Below are 19075 nucleotides of genomic sequence, written 5' to 3'. Positions count from 1 at the left end.
ATAAATATAAAAAGAAAGATATTCTTTCTATACATCTCTCCTCTCCAGTGCAGTCTCTAAATTGTTTAACTCACATGATAGCCTGCTGAGGAGTATTATTTCAGAAATAATTAAACTGCTATCAGGAGTGAATGAGTCAGTACCTGGTGTTTCCAGACTTCTTTGGTGGTGGATTAGCTAAGGGAGCTCAGTTAGGGTAGACAAATGATATTTGTTTTCCTAAAGGTGGTAAGGTGGGATTTATATCTGATCTAAAAATCTAATATTGAATGCTACTTTGAGAGGCTATCTAGTTCATTTAATCCATCCCTTGTATTCATAAAGTCTTGGATCTCAGTGAACCTGAACAAATAAAATCCCATTATTCTTAGCAGCACTCCATTGCTGGTGAACGAGAACTCAGCTCCATGTTTAATACCATTCATTTTAGCTTAATATCATGTTCTGTTATTCTTCCTTTTAGGTTAACAATTCATGCCGAGTGTCCCATGCATTTGGAAGATTTTCCTATGGATGTGCATGCCTGCCCACTGAAGTTTGGCAGCTGTATGTATTTTCTCACTTTCTGTTTGCCTGATCTTTTTCCAAAAGAAACAGAATATTTCCTATTCTGTCCCTTAGTAGTTTCAAAAGCTGAGACCTTTAATTCAGGCTGGTATGTGAGTGAGGAAGGGGAGTGGGGTGGAGTAGTACTAACTGATCAGGAGGAGATTTAACCTTTAACAGTTTTCCTTCTAGACAGGAAACCTTATTTCACCATTTTAAACTAATTTGTCTTTCATTAGATTGAAACATTAACATCTGTTTCCTAAATTATCCAGAAGACAAACCAAGATAGAACTAATATAAAGTACAATAGTAGCTTCCTAAAGGCAAGATCCCTCAAACAGAATGTGTTTGTATTTTTGAAATGCCTATTCTACCTGCATCCTCATATACTATAGTTCTATCTAATTCCCTACAGTAAATGGTAGACGGGAAGAGACTCTAGAAATTTCCTCATTTTTAGAGAGTACTGCCTTTGCCAGTAGCTGTAAATCTGGCAGAGAAATGAATAGATACATAGCCTATTTTCAAATGAATTAGAAAAATCAAAATTGAATAGAATTTGAGTGAGTTTCTGACTAAGAATTTCAGAGTAAGTTTCATTTGGGAGTCATCAGAGCAATATATCAAGGTCTGTGTTGGTCATCTCTAAATTAGATTTATCTCTGTATTTTGAAGTAGAAAGTGCGTTTGAAAAGACCCAAATAATTATGTGTGACATATTTTTTCAATCATTGTCAAATATTTACAGATTGTCTCCCATGGGCCAGGCTCTGTTCTAGGAGCTTGGAATGTATCCATGAATAAGACAAAAACCTGCCCATATGGAGCTTACACTGTAGAGGACAGAGTGATGGCAAAAGAGAAAACAAACACTAGATGAAAAAGTAAAGTATAAAGTATGTTGTAAAATGAGATGCACCATGAGAAGACATAAAAGTACTACAGAATAAGGTGGGGTCAGTCATGTCTAGGTGGAAGATGAGCATTGCCATTGAAATTTAAAATAGAGTAATCAGCGTAGGTCTCTTTGAAAAAGTGAAATTTGGGCAGAAATTTTGAGGAGGTAAAAGGTTTAACAAGGCAGATATTTGAGGAAATAATACTCTAGTTAGAGGGAACAGCCAGGGAGTCAGAAAAGTATCTCAGATATGAGATCAAATAGGGGATCAGGTCATCTAAGTCTTGAAGAACATTAAAAGGCTTTGAATTTTATTCTGGGGGAAAATAGGGAGTGATTGGAATATTTTGAACAAAATAATTATGTTATCTGATTTATGGTTTTTAAAGAATCATTATGGATACTCTGTTAAAAATATAAGTATGAGAAAGATAGAAGCAGGGAGTCCAGTTAAGAGGTTATTGCAGTATTTCAGATGAGAGATGATAATGGCTCAGGTAAGAGTGATAGTGGCATAAGTGGTAAGAAGTAATTTGATTCTGGATGTATTATGAAGGACAATCCCAGAGGATCCTCCAATGAATTAGGTGTGGAATATTAGAAAAAGAGAGAACTCAAGGGTGACTTGTAGATTTCTGTCCTAATGAATTTACTATCAAGTTAGATGAGTATTACTTCCACTCTGGGTAGGATAGGGTTGTTTGTGGATAAACAGTGCTCCCCTCATGAACAATTAGGAGACCCAGAACTGTTGAGCAATAAGGATTGAAGATACTAAAATTCTGGAGAAAGAGTAGAACCTCTCACAGATGAATCTGTGACCTGTAGCTTCTTCATTCTTGGTGGTACTTGCCAATTCTGGCCATGGATTGCAACTTGGAATTCAAGTTTGGCCCTGGGCATAGGGCTGCTGCTGGATGATATTAAAAAAAAAAAGTAATAATTCTGATGGTCACACAATGCTAAAGTGATAAAAGTAGAGATCTAAGAGATCTCAGCCTCTTGACTGATACCCCTCTCAATACAATTGCTGAATTTTGAACTTGCACAAAGTATAATAACTAATATGAAAACCTTTGAAAAGTAGAGCTGGCTTTCCTACAGTCTCCCAATGCTATAAAAAAGATGACATGCTAGGCTATCCATTTAAAACCCTGGAGAAGCTATGTCCTAAATATAAGAGGATATCAGAGATGGACTAGGTTTAACCAAAACCATAACACAGCTCAGTGCCTTATGGGATTAAGGTGATAATTATCCCACACTATCTGCCTAACAAAGGAAAGAATGAAGTCTCTCTGGTGGAAGTCAACATCATCTGAAAACTCTATATTTTTATTACACAATGTCTGGAATTCAATAAAAAATCATTAGGCATATCAATAGGCAGGATCATGTGATCTAAAACCAAGATCCAAAACCAAAACCAGAATATGAAAACAGACCTACAGGTGATTCAGATATCAGATTGTGGATAAGGACTTTTAAAAACTATGGTTAATATGTTCAAGAAAAAAGGGAAAAGATGAATAAAATAGATAAAAGATAGGGAATTTCAATAGAAAATTGGAATCTATAAAGGAGAATAAATTAGAAATTAGTTATGGAAAAGTACAATATCGAAAATTCAGAATTCAAAGGGTGGATTTAATAAGTAGAAGACAGGATTAGAGATCTTAAAAATAGTTAAATAGAAAATGGCAAAACTGAAGTACAGAGAGACAAAAATACAGAAAAGAATAAATAAATACGTGGGACACAGTAAAATATATTGTCATGTGTAATTTTGTAGAAGAAAAACAGGAAGAGAAATGAGCAAAAGCAATCATTAAGTGGCTAAAGGCCAGCCATTCTTAAAACTGATGAAAGTTATCAATCCAAAGATTCAAGAAATTGGTAAACACCAAGCAGGATAAATACAAAGAAAACAACACTGATTCTAAAGTTTAAATAGAAATATAAAAGTGCCAAAAATAGCTAAGACAATCTTGAAAAAGACAAAGCTGGAGAGTTTACAATCAGAGTTTACAATCAAATCAAATCCAATACCAGATAAGAAGACCTATTTTAAAGTGTTAAAGCTTTGGTATACTTTAAAGCAATATGTATTATTGTTGCAAAGATAGAAAAATAGACTAATGGGGCATAGCAGAAAGTACACACACACACACACACACACACACAGAGACACAGGTGGGGGGGGGCTTTATCTCTCTCATACACAAAAATAAATTCCAGATGGATTACAACTCTAAATGTGAAAAGGTGAAAGGTAAAACAATAAAGCTTTTAGAAGAAAACATAAGAGAATATCTTTATGATATTAGAAGAGATATAAATTACTTAAACAGGACATAGAATAGCACTAACCAGAAAGGTAAAAGAGGATAACTTGGAATATGTTAAAAATTAAGAAATTCTCTTTATCAAAAGATAATGGTGAAAAGGCAAGCCATAGAGTGCGAGAAAATATTTGCATTGCATGTACATGACAAATTACTCAAATCCATAATTATTGATATCCCCTACAAGTCTATAAGTAGTAGTCAGAAACCTCAATAGAAAAAAAAAGGCCAAAGTGTTGAACAGTCACCTTATAAAACAGGGTTTTCCGATCACCCACATAAAGTGATCAATTACATTAGTCAGCAGGGAAATGCAAATTACAGTCCAGAGAATATTACTCCACAACCACTAGAATAACTAAAGGGCATTGCTGATAGGAATGTAAATTTGTACAAAGGTTTTGAGAAGTTGTTTGGTGGTATCTACTAGTGCTGGACATACACGTATCATATAGCCTAGCATCTCTAGCCCTGAGTATATTTCCAAACATAAATCAGTACTTATGTCTACCAAAGGCATATAATGAATGTTCATAGCATAGCTAATTTTAGTAGACTTGATACTACTCTAATGTCCATCAAAATGGATTAAAAATCTGTGACAAAGAAATTAACACAACATTGTACATCAACTATACTTCAATAAAAATATCTGTGACATATTCATACAATGGAACACTATAAAAGAATGACAAGTATATTATACTCAACAACTCAATCTGGATGAGGTCACAGGTTTAATGCTGAGTGAAAGCCAGACACATCCATGTATATAGTGCATGATTCCATTTATATCATATATAAAAGTAGGCAAAACTAATCTGTGGTGTTAGAAATCTTTAATATTTCATCCATCATTGCTATTGGTAGTATTTCCAAATTTCTATCATATTAAACTATGGAAATCAGGAATAAGAGTTGGAATTCCCAAGAATTTCATAAATTAAATGTTATTCATAAAACACTTCAGACTTTCATGCCCTTTGCTCATTATTATGGATATACAACTTTTTAAAATATGAAATAACAAGTTTAGAAATATTAGCAAATGCCAGTAACATTACTATAGAAGATACTCAAACACTGGAAAACACCAGCAAATCTTATTGGGTAGTATTTGAATTAAAACATTTGGATCTCTTAGCAAGGTAACAGAACTATACAAAATCAAATGTCAAAATTGCCAGTTTAAGGGTTTATTTTGCTTCTCAAACTTGTTATATCTTGAAAGGACACTCACAGGGTTTGTATACTGTATACTATGCATATAGACAATATATAATTTGCAAGAATGACTTGCTATTAGCAGCATACAGGGCTACAAAGATACACTTATAATAAGCAAAATCAACTGATCCGATCAACATGTACTCCTGTGCTGATATTTAGAATTTCAATACTTTTGACTCAGTGTGCCAGCATTTCCTGTTCTTGCTTTTCACTTGACATTAGTAGATTTCTTTAAGGCAGTAATGTTTCTGTGTCTATTGTTAAGCTTTAATTCTTATAGTAGAATTATAATACTTTTTCCATTTTGCTGATTTCTCAACTATTTTTCTCAGTATTTGAAATTCAGAAAAAATATATAAATTTCCCAACAAATGCCAGGAAGGAATTTACACATAGAAACAATAGTCAGGATAATGGTTACACCTGATGGGGGTCATGCTTGATAAGGGACACAACTAGTGCTTCTGGGTGCTGATTATATGGAATGTAAGTCTGGTGTTCAGAAAAGATATCTGGACTGGAGATTTAATTCAGGTTTCATCCATATAGGTGATATTTAAAGCCATAAGGCTGGAGAAGTCATCTATAGCATTTAGAGGCTAAAGAGGAGAGAATAACTCAGTAAATGAGAAGGATAAGATAGCTGAAGTATGAGGAAACTTAAGGGAACATATTGTCCAGGAAACCAAATAAAGTACATTAAGAAGGAGAGAGTGGTTTAAATTCTTAAGTGGGCAGTTAAAGTTAACCTTAAAATCTCTAATACGGAAGCAATTCTGGAATGGTGAAGTGAGAACTTCTGAAAATCCACTCTTCCATAAAAGCAACAAGAACATTTTCAAAAATTGGCAAAATAAACTTTCAATCCAAACTCTAACCAAAGGCTCACAACAATCTGAGGAGTGTTAGTCAAGAAAAATGGCTGATTCTCAGTAAGGCCAGAGAACTCTGTTCCCATCCTCTTTACCCCCACTCTGTAGAAGCCTGGAAGATTTTTTAATGATAAAATGGTCAATCCATCAGGAAGATATAACAATTATAAAGATATATGTACCTAATCATAGAACCCCAAAATACATGGAGCAAAACTGATAAGAATTGAAAGGAGAAATAGACAATTCAACAATAAAAACTGAATATTTTAATATTCCACTTCCAATAGAACAACTAGACAGAACATCAACATAGAAATAGAAGACTTGAACACACTACAAACCAACTAGATCTAGTAAACATTTATATTGTGCTCTACCAAACAATATCAGAACACACATTATTCTCAAGTGCACATGGAACATTTTCTGTGGTAGACTATATGTTAGGCCATAAAACAAGATGCAATCAGTTTAAAAGTATTGGAACCATACAAAGTGTGTTATCTAACCTCAATTGAATGAAATTAGAAATCGATAACAGAAGGGAATTTGGGAAATTCACAAATATGTTGAAATTAAATAACACACACCTAAATAAACAATGGCTCAAAGAAGAAATCACAAGGGAAATTAGAAAATATTTTGAAATTAGTGAAAATTATGCACAATGTATAAACAGCCTAAAGCAGTGTTCAGAGGGAAATTTATAACTGTAAAGCCTGTATTAAAAAGAAGAACCTGACCTTCCACCTTAAGAAACTAGAAAGAGAAGAGCAAACTAAACCCAAAAGAAGCAGAAGGAAGAAAATAATAAATATTAGAGTGAAATTAAATAAAACAGAAAATAGAAAAACATTAAAGAAAATCAAATAATCTAAAAGTTGGTTCTTTGAAAAGATCAGTAAAACTGATGAACCTTTAGCTAGACTGACCAAGGGGTGTGGGGAACACAAAACACACACACACACACACAACAAGAGAATAATCATATTACTAAAATCATGAAAGAGGGGACATCACTACTGACCTTACAGAAATAAATAGGATTATACAGGAAAACTATGAGCTGCAAATTATAGGTCAACAAATTATATAGCCTAGATGAAATGGAAAAATTACTAGTAACACACAAACTACTGAAACTGACTGAGGAAAAAAAATAGAAATTTTTATTGGACCTATAAAAAGAGACTTAATTAGTAATTTTATAACTTCCCACAAGGAAAAGCCCAGGTCCAGATGGTTTCACCATTGAATTTTACCAGACAGTTAAAGAAGAATGAATGCTAAGTCTTCACAAAGTCTTGTAAAATACAGAAGAGGAGGTGACATTCAGTCAGGTCAGTATCACTATGCTACCAAAACCAAAGATCACAAGAAAAGCAAAGCAAAGACAAATATTCTTTATGAATATAAACACAAAGATCTTCAACAAAATACTAGCAAACCAAATTAAAAAAACTTATAAATGGATTATCCACTATCTTTAAGTGGGATATATCCCAGGAATATAAAGTTGGCTTAACATCCAAAAATCAATCAATGTAATACACCATATCAATAGAATAAAGGACAAAAACCACTTGATCATTTTGACAAATGCATAAACACATATACTTCATGCCAGAAATCCAAATTTGTCCTGATTTGCCGATAACTAGTGCCTATAACTTACCCTGTAACTTTGGATAATTTAAAATCCTGACTAAGTATTTGAATTAGTTATAAACATATACAGTGTTTGTTTCCATTTGGTTTTATATGTATGCCAACCTTAGGCTGTAGTTGTTATGTTCATCAGAACTCTTGTACTTTTACTGAATATGCCCAAACCAAACTGATTATTTTTTTTTTCTCTAAAACCTTCTTTTGTGTTCCCTGCCTTGGTTGAGATCCTGTATTCGGGTTGTTGTTTATCTCTTCAACCTCATCTCATATCGCTTTCCCCTTTACATCAGCCTTCTGCCAGTTCCTAGAACACTGCAGCACTGCAAGATGTTTCCCACTTAGAAGACTTTGCACTTTCTGTTTTTTATGGTTGTTTGTTTGTTTGTGGCCTGAAATATTCTCCAGCAAGCTCTGGCTTTTGCTTATTTTCCATTTTCCTGCTTAAAAGCCACCCCCTCAAAGGGGTTTTCTGTGATCACTGTATCTAATGAAACCCCTCCCCACCTCATAAACTCTGTTTTAGTTTTTTATAGCACTTATCACTGTATGATATTATCTTTATTTATTTACTTATATATTTTTTGTCTTTTTCCACTAGACTATAAGCTCAATGAAAGGATGGGACCTCAAATGTCTTATGATCTCTGTACATTAACTATCTAATACAATGTCTTAGTATTTGTTGAATGAGTGACTGACTTAATCAATCAAGCAAGCAAGCAATCATTCTCTGACAGTATGAATTCAAAGGGAATGCCTTCTCATTGGTGTTATCATGGCAAGATTGATTTTTACCTCCCATATTCCTAGGGCTGGCACATACCAAGGCTCGAGTAACAGAAAGAGGCATTTGGCAAAGCAACTAAATGCAAAGAGATGCTAGTGCCATCATAGCCAATACAATATATGTTGAGGGGGCCATTCTGGGAATGCTGTAGTTCTGATTGTCTGATAGATATCCTTTCTGCAGTATCCATTTCCCAAGCCACTCTACCCCTGCTCCTCCATGAAAAAAAATGAAACTGAGGAGAAGGGGTAGGACTCTATGTGAGGGAATTTGAGGGCTTACAGGAACCCAAAGTTCAGGGAGGAAGGAGAGAAGAAAGAGAAGGCCTAAAGGGGAAGAGTTCTGTTCCCCAGTGGGTGAATGAATTCCATCATTAGCCAAGTACTTGCAAAAGTTACAAACTCTGTGTCATCTAGAATCCTTCCTTAGACTTCCTCCTTTTCTTTCTTAACCATCATGAAAAGCCACCAGTTATATTCTGCCACTGAGATCTCCTCCCTATTCCACTTAATTCATCCCACTGTCTAATACTCTATATTGTGTCCTAAATGTCATTCACACCAAACATTGTGATGGCCTTTTAACTACTGTCTTGGCTTTAGTTTCACTCTTTCTAACCAGGCATCCATATTGCAGGTTGAGCAATCTTTCCAAATTATACATCTGGCCATATCATCTCTCTATTTCAGGCATGTCCACAAGAACTTATAGCCTATGGACTAAAACCCTTATTTCATTTTTAAAAATTTAAGTATAGTTAGTTTAAAATATTATATTAGTTTCAGGTGTACAACATAGTGATTCAATATTTTAATACATTATACTTCATTTAAAGTTATTATAAATTATTGGCTATATTCCCTGTGCTGTACAGTATATCCCTGTATTTTACTTATTTTATACATAGTATAGTTTGTGTCTCTTAATCCCCTACCCCTATCTTGCCCTCCCCCAAGTCCTCTTCCCACTGGTAAGAACTAGTTTGTTCTCTATATCTGGGAGTCTGTTTCTGTTTTCTTATATTCATTAGTTTGTTGTAATTTTTAGATTCTGTATATAAGTGATAACATACAGTATGTGTCTTTCCTTGTCTGACTTATTTCACTGAGCATAATACCCTTCAAGTCCATCCATGTTGCTGTTACAAATGTCAAAATTTCATTCTTTTTTATGGTTGAGTAACATCCCATTTTACCCCCCCCCCCCACACACACACAAACACACACAATATATTGTCTTTATCCATTCATCTGTTGATGGACACTTAGCTTGCTTCCATATCTTGGCTATTGAAAATAATGCTGCTTTGAAACTTGGGGTGCAGATAATCTTTGCAAATTAATATTTTCATTTTCTGCATATATACACCCAGGAGTAGAATTTCTGGATCATATGGTAGTTCTATTTTTAGTTTTTTGAGGAACTTCCATACTGTTTTCCATAGTGGCTGCACCAACTTGCATTCCCACTAACATTGTACTAGTGTACTAGGTTTCCCTTTTCTGCATATCCTTGCCAAGTTTGTTATTTGTGGTCTTTTTGATGACAGCCATTATAATACATGTGAGGCGATATCTCATTGTGGTTTTGATTTGCATTTCCATGATGGTTAGGAATATTGAGCATCTTTTCATATGACTGTTGACAATCTGTATGTCTTTGGGAAAATGTCTATTCAGGTTTTCTCTCTCTTTTTTAATCAAGTTTTTGGGGTTGTTTTTGATATTGAGTTATATGAACTGTTTATATATTTTGGATATTAACCCCTCATTGGACATATCATTTGCAAATATTTTCTCCCATTCAGTAGGTTGTCTTTTTGTTTTGTTGATAGTTTCCTTTGCTGCACAAAAGCTTTTAAGTTTAGTTAGGTCCCATTTGTTTACTTATCCTTTTGTTTCCTTTGCTTAAAGGGACAATCCAAAAATATACTGCTAACACTTATGTCAAAGAGTGCTCTGCCTATGTTTTCTTCTAGGAATTTTATGGTTTCCGGTCTTACATTTAAGTCTTTAATCCATTTTGAGTTTATTTTTGTATATGGTATGAGGGAGTGTTCGAATTTCATTCTTTGACATGTAGTAGCTGTTTTCCCAGCAACATTTATTGAAGAGGCTGTCTTTTCTCCATTGTATATTCTTGCCTCCTTTGTCATAGTTTAATTGGTCATAAGTACGTGGGTTTATTTCTGGGCTTTCTATCCTGTTCCATTGATCTATATTTCTGTTTTTGTGCCAGTATCATACTGTTTTGATTACTGTAGCTTTGTAATACAGCCTGAAGTCAGGGATCATGACTTCCAACTTTGTTCTTTTTTCTCAAGATTGCTTTGGCTCTTTGGGGTCTTTTGTGCTCCCATACAAATTTTAGGATTATTTGTGCTAGTTCTGTGAAAACTGTCATGGATATTTTGATAGGGATTGTATTAAATCTGTGGATTGCTTTGAGTAGTATGGACATTTTAATATTAAACAATTTAACTATTTTAATTCTTCCAATCTGTAAACATGGGATCCCTTTCCATTTGTTTGTATCATCTTCCATTTCCTTCATCAATGACTTACAGTTTTCAGAATATAGGTCCTTCGCTTCCTTAGTTAAATTTATTCCTTCTTATTTTATTCTTTCTAATACAGTTGTAAATGGGATCGTTTTCTTGTTTTCTTTTTCTGATAGTTTATTATTAGTGTATAGAACAGCAACAGATTTCTGTATATTAATACTGAATCCTACAACTTTACTGAATTAATTTATTAGTTCTAATAGTTTTTTGGTGCAGACTTTAGCATTTTCTATGTATAGTGTCATGTCATCTGCAAAGAGTGACTGTTTTACCTCTTTCCTTCTAATATGGATGTCTTTTTTTTTTTCTTGTTTGATTGCTGTGGCTAGGACTTCCAATACTATGTTAAACAGAAATGGCAAGAGTGGGCATCCTTGTTTTGTTCCTGATTTTAGAGGAAAAGCTTTCAGCTTTTCACCATTGAAAACACAATGTTAGCTGTGGGTTTGTCATAGATGGCCTTTATTATTTTGAGATATGTTCCCTCTCTGCCCACTTTCTGGAGAGTTTTTATTATAAATGGATGTTGAATTTTGTAAAATGCTTCTTCTGCATCTATTGAGATGATCATGTGGTTTTTGTCTTTCCTTTTGTTAATGTGGTATACCATGCTGATTGATTTGTGGATATTGAACCATTATTGCATCCTAGAATAATTTCCACTTGATCATGGTATATAATTCTTTTTATATATTGTTGGATTTGGTTTGCTAGTATTTTGTTGAGGATTTGTGCATCTATATTCATCAGAGATATTGGCCTGTAATTTTCTTTTCTTGTATTGTCTTTGGTTGGGTATCATGGTAATAGTGGCCTCATAGAATGAATTTGGGGATGTTCCCTCCTCTTCAATGTTCTGGAATAGTTTGAGAAGGATAGGTATTAATTCTTCTTTGTATACTTAGAATTCCTCTGTGAAGCTGTCTAGTCCTGGACTTTTGCTTTTTGGGAGTTTTTTGATTACTAATTCAATTTCACTACTAGTGATCAGTCTGTTCAGATCATCTAGTTCTTTCTGACTCCGTTGTGGAAGAGTGTATGTTTCTAGGAATTTATCCATTTCTTCTAGGTTGTCCAATTTGTTGGCATATATTCATAGTATTCTCTTATGATTTTTTGTATCTCTGTAATATTCATTGTAATTTCTCCTCTTTCATTTCATATTTTATTTGCATCTTCTCTCTCTTTTTTTTTCTTAATGAGCATGGCTTAAAGTCTTGTCAATTTTATTTATCTTTTCAAAAACCCAGCTCTTGGTTTCATTTATCTTTTCTATTGTTGTGGGTTTTGGTTTTTTTTTTTTTTTTGATCTCTACTTCATTTTTTTCCCCTCTGATCTTTATAATTTCCTTCCTTCTGCTGACTCTGGACTTTGTTTGTTCTTCTTTTTCTAATTCCTTTAGATGGTAGGTTAGGTTGTTTATTTGAGATTTTTCTTGTTTCCTGACATAGGCTTGTATTGCCATAAACTTCCCTCTTAAAACTGCATTTGCTGCATCCCATAGCTTTTTGAATGTTGTGATTTCATTTCATTTGTTTCCAGGTATTTTATGATTTCCTCTCTGATTTTTTTCGTTAGCCCATTGGTTTTTTAGTAGCATGATGTTTAGCATCTACGTGTTTGTGTTTCTCCATTTTTCTTCCTATAACTGATTTCTAGTTTCATATTTTGTGGTCAGAAAAGATGCTTGATATAATATCTATCTTCTTAAATTTATTGAGACTTGCTTTGTGGCCAGAATGTGATCTATCCTGGAGAACTTCCATGTGCACAGAAAAGAATGTATATTCGTATGTTTTTGGACAGAATGTCCTTTAAATATCTATTAAGCCCAACTGGTCTAATGTGTCATTTAAGGCCATAAAACCCTTATTTCTTGTTGTGGGCAAATAAGATATTTTATAATATAACCTCAGCTTCCTTTTAGCCTGTAAGTCCAGGGATACCATTAATTCCCTTAACACTCCATGCTCTCTTATGGATTTTTGCCTTTGCTGTGTTGTTCTTTGGCTAGGGAAGTCCTTCTATCACCTACTGAATATGACCTCATCTTCTGAGTATCACCCAGTTTATGAATCCTTCTCTAACACTACACTCTAAGCAGAATCAATAGAGCCTCCCTCTGGTTTCACTTAACACTTGTTTTTGTTTCATTAGTGTTCATACTTCTCATGTTTAGGCTGGTGCTATAACTGTTGTGCAATGTCTGTCTCCATCAATAGATTGTGGGCATCCTGGTGGTGCTCACTGTGCCTTATTAACCTCTTTTACAAATATGGGGTCAGGCTGTGAGCAGACAATCAAGTAGTTTTCAATTTGTTTTTTGAATATATTTCTCCCTCTTCCTTCTCTTCCTTTACTAGTTTTTGCCTTTCCTGATTTGACCTCCAACAAATGAGAAGAAAATACTTTTTCCTCCTTTTGATTATTGTCAAAGAAATGAAACCATTGCATTTTGCATAAAACAAGTTGCCACTCTGGACCCAGTGAAGTTTCTACGGTACTGGTAGCTGCACAATTTATTGTCACATCTGTACTAGAACATGCTAGGATTTTTAGGGCTAATATTCAGGATTGTATGGTCAAGGTACTCAGTTTAAGTTAAGAGATTCAGCAAGAAATCCCTTTTCTTTCTTGGGGGTGGATAATATCTTCCATCACATACCCCTTCCCAGAACAGAGCTGTTCTAATTTCCATTGTCAAACTCTTGGGTATATTGGGCAGAACACTGCTTTGTCCTTTAACCATAGGGAGTTACAAACACTTGAATGGCAAAGATAAGAAGACATATACAGAAACAAGAAGAACTACAATCCTGCAGCCTGTGTCACAAAAACCACATTCACAGAAAGATAGACAAGACGAAAAGGCAGAGGGCTATGTACCAGTTGAAGGAACAAGATAAAACCCCAGAAAAACAACTAAATGAAGTGGAGATAGGCAACCTTCCAGAAAAAGAATTCAGAATAATGATAGTGAAGATGATCCAGGACCTCGGAAAAAGAATGGAGGCATAGATCGCGAAGATGCAAGAAATGTTTAACAAAGACCTAGAAGAATTAAAGAAAAAGCAAATAGAGATGAACAATACAATAACTGAAATGAAAACTACACTAGAAGGAATCAATAGCAGAATAACTGAGGCAGAAGAACGGATAAGTGACCTGGAAGACAGAATGGTGGAATTCACTGCTGCAGAACAGAATAAAGAAAAAAGAATGAAAAGAAATGAAGACAGCCTAAGAGACCTCTGGGACAACATTAAACGCAACAACATTCGCATTATAGGGGTCCCAGAAGGAGAAGAGAGAGAGAAAGGACCAGAGAAAATATTTGAAGAGATTATAGTCGAAAACTTCCCTAACATGCGAAAGGAAATAGCCACCCAAGTCCAGGAAGCACAGCGAGTCCCATACAGGATAAACCCAAGGAGAAACACGCCGAGACACATAGTAATCAAACTGGCAAAAATAAAAATTATTGAAAGCAGCCAGGGAAAAATGACAAATAACATACAAGGGAACTCCCATAAGGTTAACAGCTGATTTCACAGCAGAAACTCTACAAGCCAGAAGGGAGTAGCATGATATACTTAAAGTGATGAAAGGGAAGAACCTACAACCAAGATTACTCTAGCCAGCAAGGATCTCATTCAGATTCGATGGAGAAATCAAAAGCTTTATAGACAAGCAAAAGCTAAGAGAATTCAGCACCACCAAAGCAGCTCTACAACAAATGCTAAAGGAACTTCTCTAAGTGGGAAACATAAGAGAAGAAAAGGACCTACAAAAACAAACCCGAAACAATTTAGAAAATGGTCATAGGAATATACATATAGATAATTACCTTAAACGTGAATGGATTAAATGCTCCAATGAAAAGACAGAGGCTTGCTGAATGGATACAAAAACAAGACCCATATATATGCTGTGTACAAGAGACCCACTTCACACCTAGGGACACATACAGACTGAAAGTGAGGGGATGGAAAAAGATATTCTATGCAAATGGAAATCAAAAGAAAGCTGGAGTAGCAATACTCATATCAGATAAAATAGACTTTAAAATAAAGAATGTTACAAGAGACAAGGAAGGACACTACATAATGATGAAGAGATTAATCCCAGAAGAAGATATAACAATTATAAATATATATGCACCCAACATAGGAGCACCTCAATATATAAGGCAACTGCTAACAGCTGTAAAAGAGGAAATCAACAGTAACACAATAATAGTGGGGGACTTTAACACCTCACATACACCAATGGACAGATCATCCAAAATGAAAATAAATAAGGAAACAGAAGCTTTAAATGACACAATAGACTAGATAGTTTTAATTGATATTTATAGGACATTCCATCCAAAAACAGCAGATTACACTTTCTTCTCAAGTGCGCACAGAACATTCTCCAGGATAGATCACATTTTGGGTCACAAATCAAGCCTTAGTAAATTTAAGAAAATTGAAATCATATCAAGCATCTTTTCTGACCACAATGCTATGAGACTAGAAATGAATTACAGGGAAAAAAACGTAAAAAACACAAACACATGGAAGCTAAACAATACGTTACTAAATAACCTAGAGATCACTGAAGAACTCAAAGAGGAAATCAAAAAATACCTAGAGACAAATGCCAATGAAAACACGACGATCCAAAAGGGAAGTTTATAGCTATACAAGCCTACCTCAAGAAACAAGAAAAATCTCAAATAAACAATCTAACCTTACACCTAAAGGAACTAGAGAAAGAAGAACAAACAAAACCCAAAGTTAGCAGAGGGAAAGAAATCATAAAGATCAGAGCAAAAATAAATGAAATAGAAACAAAGAAAACAATAGCAAAGACCAATAAAACTAAAAGCTGGTTCTTTGAGAAGGTAAACAACATTGATAAACCATTAGCCAGACTCATCAAGAAAAAGAGGGAGAGGACTCAAATCAATAAAATTAGAAATGAAAAAGGAGAAGTTACAACAGACACTGCAGAAATACAAAGCATCCTAACGGACTACTACAAGTAACTCTATGCCAATAAAATGGACAACCTGGAAGAAATGGACAAATTCTTAGAAAGGCATAACCTTCCAAGACTGAACCAGGAAGAAATAGAAAATATGAACTGACCAATCACATGTAATGATATTGAAACTGTGATTAAAAATCTTCCAACAAACAAAAGTCCAGGACCAGATGGCTTCACAGGTGAATTCTATCAAACATTTAGAGAAGAGCTAACACCCATCCTTCTCAAACTCTTCCAAAAATTGCAGAGGAAGGAACACTCCCAAACTCATTCTATGAGGCCACCATCACCCTGATACCAATACCAGACAAAGATACTACAAAAAAAGAAAATTACAGACCAATATCACTGATGGATATAGATGCAAAAATCCTCAAAAAAATACTAGCAAACAGAATCCAACAACACATTAAAAGGATCATACACCACGATCAAGTGGGATTTATCCCAGGGATGCAAGGATTCTTCAATATATGCAAATCAATCAATGTGATACACCATATTAACAAACTGAAGAATAAAAACCATATGATCATCTCAATAGATGCAGAAAAAGCTTTTGACAAAATTCAACACCCATTTATGATAAAAACCCTCCAGAAAGTGGGCATAGAGGGAACCTACCTCAACATAATAAAGGCCATATATGACAAACCCACAGCAAACATCATTCTCAATGGTGAAAAACTGAAAGCGTTTCCTCTAAGATCAGGAACAAGACAAGGATGTCCACTCTCCCCACTGTTATTCAACATGGTTTTGGAAGTCCTAGCCACGGCAATCAAAGAAGAAAAATAAATAAAAGGAATCCAAATTGGAAAAGAAGAAGTAAAACTGTCACTGTTTGCAGATGACATGATACTATACATAGAGAATCCTAAAGATGTTAGCAGAAAACTACTAGAGCTAATCAATGAATTTGGTAAAGTAGCAGGATACAAAATTAATGCACAGAAGTCTCTTGCATTCCTATACACTAATGATGAAAAATCTAAAAGAGAAATTAAGGAAACACTCCCATTTACCATTGCAACAAAAAGAATGAAATACCTAGGAATATACCTACCTAGGGAGACAAAAGACCTGTATGCAGAAAACTATAAGACACTGATGAAAGAAATTAAAGATGATACCAACAGATGGAGAGATATACCATGTTCTTGGATTGGAAGAATCAATATTGTGAAAATGACTATACTACCCAAAGCAATCTACAGATTCAATGCAATCCCTATCAAATTGCCAATGGCATTTTTTACAGAACTAAAACAAAAAATCTTAAAATTTATAGGGAGACAAAAAAGACCCCAAATAGCCAAAGCAGTGTTGAGGGAAAAAAACGGAGCTGGAGGAATCAGACTCCCTGACTTCAGACTGTACTACAAAGCTACAGTAATCAAGACAATATGCTACTGGCATGAAAACAGAAACATAGATCAATGGAACAAGATAGAAAGCCCAGAGGTAAAGCCACGCACCTATGGTCAACTAATCTATGACAAAAGAGGCAAGGATATACAATGGAGAAAAGACAGTCTTTTCAATAAGTGGTGCTGGGAAAACTGGACAGCTACATGTAAAAGAATGAAATTAGAACACTCCCTAACATCATACACAAAAGTGAACTCAAAATGGATTAGAGACTTTAATGTAAGACCGGACACTGTAAAACTCTTAGAGGAAAACATAGGAAGAACACTCTTTGACATAAATCACAGCAAGATCTTTTTTGATCCACCTCCTAGAGAAATGGAAATAAAAACAAAAATAAACAAATGGGTCCTAATGAAACTTAAAAGTTTTTGCACAGCAAAGGAAACCATAAATAAGACGAAAAGACAACCCTCAGAATGGGAGAAAATATTTGCAAACGAAGCAACTGACAAAGGATTAATCTCCAAAATATATAAACAGCCCATGCAGCTCAATATTAAAGAAACAAACAGCCCAATCCAAAAATGGGCAGAAGACCTAAATAGACATTTCTCCAAAGAAGACATACAGATGGCCAAGAAGCACATGAAAAGTTGCTCAACATCGCTAATTATTAGAGAAATGCAAATCAAAACTACAATGAGGTATCACCTCACACCAGTTAGAATGGGCATCATCAGAAAATCTACAAACAACAAATGCTGGAGAGGGTGTGGAGAAAACGGAACCCTCTTGCACTGTTGGTGGGAATGTAAATTGATACAGCCACTATGGAGGACAGTATGGAGGTTCCTTAAAAAACCAAAAATAGAATTGCCATATGATCCAGCAATCCCACTACTGGGCATATACCCAGAGAAAACCATAATTCAAAAAGACACATGCACCGCAATGTTCATTGCAGCACTATTTACAATAGCCAGGTCATGGAAGTAACCTAAATGCCCATCGACAGACGAATGGATAAAGAAGATGTGGTACATATATACAATGGAATATTACTCAGCCATCAAAAGGAACAAAATTGGGTCATTTTTTGAGATGTGGATGGATCTAGAGACTGTCATACAGAGTGAAGTAAGTCAGAAAGAGAAAAACAAATATCGTATATTAACGCATGTATGTGGAACCTAGAACTATGGTACAGATGAAGCGGTTTGCAGGGCAGAAGTTGAGACACAGATGTAGAGAACAAACATATGGACAGCATGGGGGGAAAGCTGCATGGGGGTGGGGATGGTGGTGTGATGAATTGGGCGATTGGGATTGACATGTATACACTGATGCGTGTAAAATTGATGACTAACAAGAACCTGCTGTATAAAAAAAGTAAAAAAATAATAATAAAAAAATAAAAATAAAAGAAGACACATACGGGTAATTATATGTTTCAGAATAGTAGAACCCAAACATGTATATTAAGGATGGAAGGCACCGGGGAAGATGAGAGGACAAGGGCCTTGTGAAATCACATTTTATTAATAGTCTTGTGATAGTCCTCACTTAATAGTCTTAGTATAAGTTTTAGGTAAGTGTGTGAGAAGAGTCCTGAGGAGAGGATATCCCTTTCTTCTTGGTGATAGTAGTTTAAAGATCTCAATTCTAGTTGGGAGCCCTAGATACCCCATAGGCAGCAGAGGATGCTTTGTTTCCAAAACTGAATCACAAAAGACCACAGCCATCCATAGGGG

At 34.9% G+C, this 19075-nt stretch overlaps 1 protein-coding gene across 2 annotated transcripts in view; it reads left to right on the top strand.

Annotated features, from left to right (window-relative positions):
• Window positions 1–19075, top strand: part of GABRA3 (gamma-aminobutyric acid type A receptor subunit alpha3) — a 220143-nt gene that overhangs the window by 161846 nt on the left and 39222 nt on the right. For both annotated transcript variants that reach the window (XM_036841158.1, XM_036841157.1), the window contains exon 6: window positions 464–546. In XM_036841158.1, coding sequence (XP_036697053.1) covers window positions 464–546 — 83 coding nt within the window. The remainder of the gene's footprint in view (window positions 1–463; window positions 547–19075) is intronic.

This window comes from Balaenoptera musculus, chromosome X, assembly GCF_009873245.2.
Source record: "Balaenoptera musculus isolate JJ_BM4_2016_0621 chromosome X, mBalMus1.pri.v3, whole genome shotgun sequence".
In the NCBI taxonomy this organism is placed as follows: Eukaryota; Metazoa; Chordata; class Mammalia; order Artiodactyla; family Balaenopteridae; genus Balaenoptera; species Balaenoptera musculus.
The sequence above is the reverse complement of the archived record's forward strand: the minus strand, read 5'-3'. Positions and strand labels throughout refer to the sequence as shown.